General features: G+C 39.6%; 2 protein-coding genes across 2 annotated transcripts in view; both read right to left on the bottom strand.

Annotated features, from left to right (window-relative positions):
* Positions 1-2,166, bottom strand: part of LOC103131548 (protocadherin alpha-2-like) — a 3,193-nt gene extending 1,027 nt beyond the window's left edge. Inside the window, exon 1 of the mRNA XM_016666727.1 lies at positions 14-2,166. Coding sequence (XP_016522213.1) covers positions 14-1,892 — 1,879 coding nt within the window. The 5' untranslated portion in view covers positions 1,893-2,166. The remainder of the gene's footprint in view (positions 1-13) is intronic.
* A 692-nt stretch (positions 2,167-2,858) lies between these two features.
* LOC103131547 (protocadherin gamma-C3-like) overlaps positions 2,859-2,926 on the bottom strand; it is a 2,569-nt gene continuing 2,501 nt past the window's right edge. Inside the window, exon 2 of the mRNA XM_007543224.2 lies at positions 2,859-2,865. Within this exon, the coding sequence (XP_007543286.2) occupies positions 2,859-2,865 (7 nt within the window). The remainder of the gene's footprint in view (positions 2,866-2,926) is intronic.

The raw sequence follows: 2,926 nt of genomic DNA, 5'->3' as shown, positions 1-2,926 counted from the left end.
CAAAGGAAACAACCTGTCCTGATTTCTCCGGTGCTGGTTCCGATCCTGAACAGGTTGTTTCCTTTGGGCTCCGACAGGGGATAAGAAAGCAGCGCATTGTATCCAGAATCTGCGTCCACAGCCCTGATCTTTGCTACAAAGTATCCCGCTTCAGCAGAATAAGGGATGGTCTCACTGTTAACAGAGCCGTGCTCAGAATAAGGAGCTAAAATCGTTGGATTATTATCATTTTCGTCGAGAATTAAAACATTAACAGTCACGTTGCTGCTGAGCGGAGGAACACCAGAGTCTGTAGCCTGAACTTTAAATTGTATTGTTTTCAACTCCTCATAGTTGAAAGATTGTAACGCACTAATTTCACCCGTTTCTCCGTTTATATGCAAAGTAGCTGAAAGTGGTGTTTTCGCAGGATTTTTATCAACTAAAGAATAAGTAATTTTAGCATTTTCGTTTGCATCCGCATCCTGTGCTGTGGCCTTTGTGATTATTTGTCCAACTTTACTGTTCTCTTTCAGATACACATTTATATCACCTTCTGGAAATCTAGGTGCATTGTCATTGACGTCAGAAATATACACTTTGACTACAGCAGTACTAGTGAGCGGTGGGCTTCCTTCATCTAGAGCAGTAATAGTCAAATTATGAACGGATACTGTCTCCCTGTCAAGAGGACCGTCAATTAATAATGAATAATAGTTCTTGTAGTTTGACGTTAATTTAAATGGGACGGAGTCTTGGATTTTACAACTGGTGAGGCCATTCGGTCCTCCGTCCTTATCGCTCACTGTTACCAAAGCAATGACTGTTCCAACTGTCGCATCTTCCTGCACAGTACTCATCATGGACGTTATCGAGATTTCTGGTGCATTATCATTAATATCAACAACCTCGAGCAACACCTTAGCGTAACCACTCCTGGGGGATCCGCCTTGATCTGTTGCGCGCACTCTTAATTCATATACATTACTTTCCTCGTAATCCAAATCAGCTTTCACAATAATATCACCGCTGTCCGGAATAACACTGAATTTCTTAGAAGAGTCTACCGTTCCGCCTCCCATTAAAAAATATGTGACGTCTGCATTCGGACCCTCGTCTAAATCAGTTGCATTTAATTTTAATATTGTTGTACCCACCGGTATGTTTTCGCTGACACTTACTTTATAAAGTGAATTACTGAACAAAGGTGAATTATCATTGGCATCTATCACGTTTACGAGAATTTGCATGCTGCCAGACTTCAAAGGTTTTCCTCCGTCCACGGCTGTCAGGGTCAGTTTCATTGTGGATTGCTTTTCTCTGTCTAAAGCTTTTTGCAGAACCAACTCGGCAGACACGCTGTCGCGACTGCTGCTGACATCTATCGAAAAATACTCATTTGGACTAATTTTAAAGGTTTTGACTGAATTAATGTCAGTATCTGCGTCGTGAGCCGCTGGGAGAGGATATCTTTCCCCCGTGGAGGATGATTCAGAGATATTGAACACATGGATTTTCTCTGCGAATGCGGGTGCGTTATCATTAATATCCAGGATGTTTACTTCAATGCGATATATGTTCATGGGATTGCTAAGGATTCCCTGTATGTTTAAGGGACACTTGGGTGTATTAGGACAAAGCTCTTCGCGGTCGATCCTGTCGCTTACAAATAACGCTCCTGTTTTTAAATTAGCTTCAAAATACGTCTTACTATGTCCAGATACAATTCGAAATCCTCTTTCCTCCAGTTGCTGTGCGCTGACGTGAAAATCCTTAGCAATATTCCCGACCACTGTCCCTTTGTCCACCTCCTCGGAGACCGAGTAGGAAATCTGAGCGGAGGACCAATCAAATAAACAAAGAGAAATGGCGAGCAGCATCCATTCGGCATCTCTTTTCTGTTTCCGATTCATTATTGTACAAAATGGTCAATCCAAACTAAACTCCTTTACTTATAAAACGGCAAAAAAGAGAAAGAAAAAATACGTCCAACATCTTCGAGTCTCGAGACCATCTCTCTCCACGACGACGTTTGCAAATCCAAACCAACACCAAGTACAGAGTGGTTCAAAATCCAGTAAAAGGAGGAGTTTCAAATCATTAGACGAGCATGAGGGAATGCATGGTCTCGGGTGACATCTTGTGTCCGATATACAGACTTTCATAGATTAACAATAATAATAAAAACCCTGGCAAAATCAGTCAGTCAGTGCTCTTGTTTTTTTTTTTGTTTTGTTTTTTTTTACCGAAGAAACATCAAGAAAATATAGCTTCCGGTCAGCCTAGTAATATTTACGTGAGTTGATAAGTATAACCTTCAACCACACAGTGTGAAAAGCCTAAAATATAGTGACCGCTTTAGAAGAAAAGCACAAATAGATGAAATGGCTGGAGAGAAATGCTACGACTACTAGTAGAAGTAATAATAATAATAATAATAATAATAATAATAATAATAGTTAATACAGCTCTTTGTAGTTATTTTTATAAATAATTTAACCAGTAGTCATATTCACATTGTATTACAGCACCATGGCTAGCGTTTGCGAGGATTGGTGGACCACAAACGAACTAGTCAAAAAGGTAAAGTCACAACTATGGCAGATTTCACTTTCATTTAATAGTGAATTTATTGCAAATTGACTGATGATGAACATTTTTCATCGATGTTTGTCGGCTTATCAGGAAAATAGAAAACCACTATACTTTTCATGGGTTTAGACACATGAAAATATTACATACGATGGAAGTTGTAGCAAGAAAATCGACTTTTACCATTTTAAAAAAAAAATATAGCGTTTTGAAGATAACTCACCTTATCTTTGTTTGGTAAAGTCTGAGTTCTGGTAAACGTATCACTCCCATTTATACTGATCAGTTCAGCATCTACAGGTGGAAATGGTGCGGGGAAAACCACTACGTCACTCTTCAGTGTGTCTGAGCTGAA

This window comes from Poecilia formosa, unplaced genomic scaffold, assembly GCF_000485575.1.
Source record: "Poecilia formosa unplaced genomic scaffold, Poecilia_formosa-5.1.2 Scaffold786, whole genome shotgun sequence".
Taxonomy (NCBI): Eukaryota; Metazoa; Chordata; class Actinopteri; order Cyprinodontiformes; family Poeciliidae; genus Poecilia; species Poecilia formosa.
This window is presented reverse-complemented; position numbering and strand designations above follow the sequence as displayed.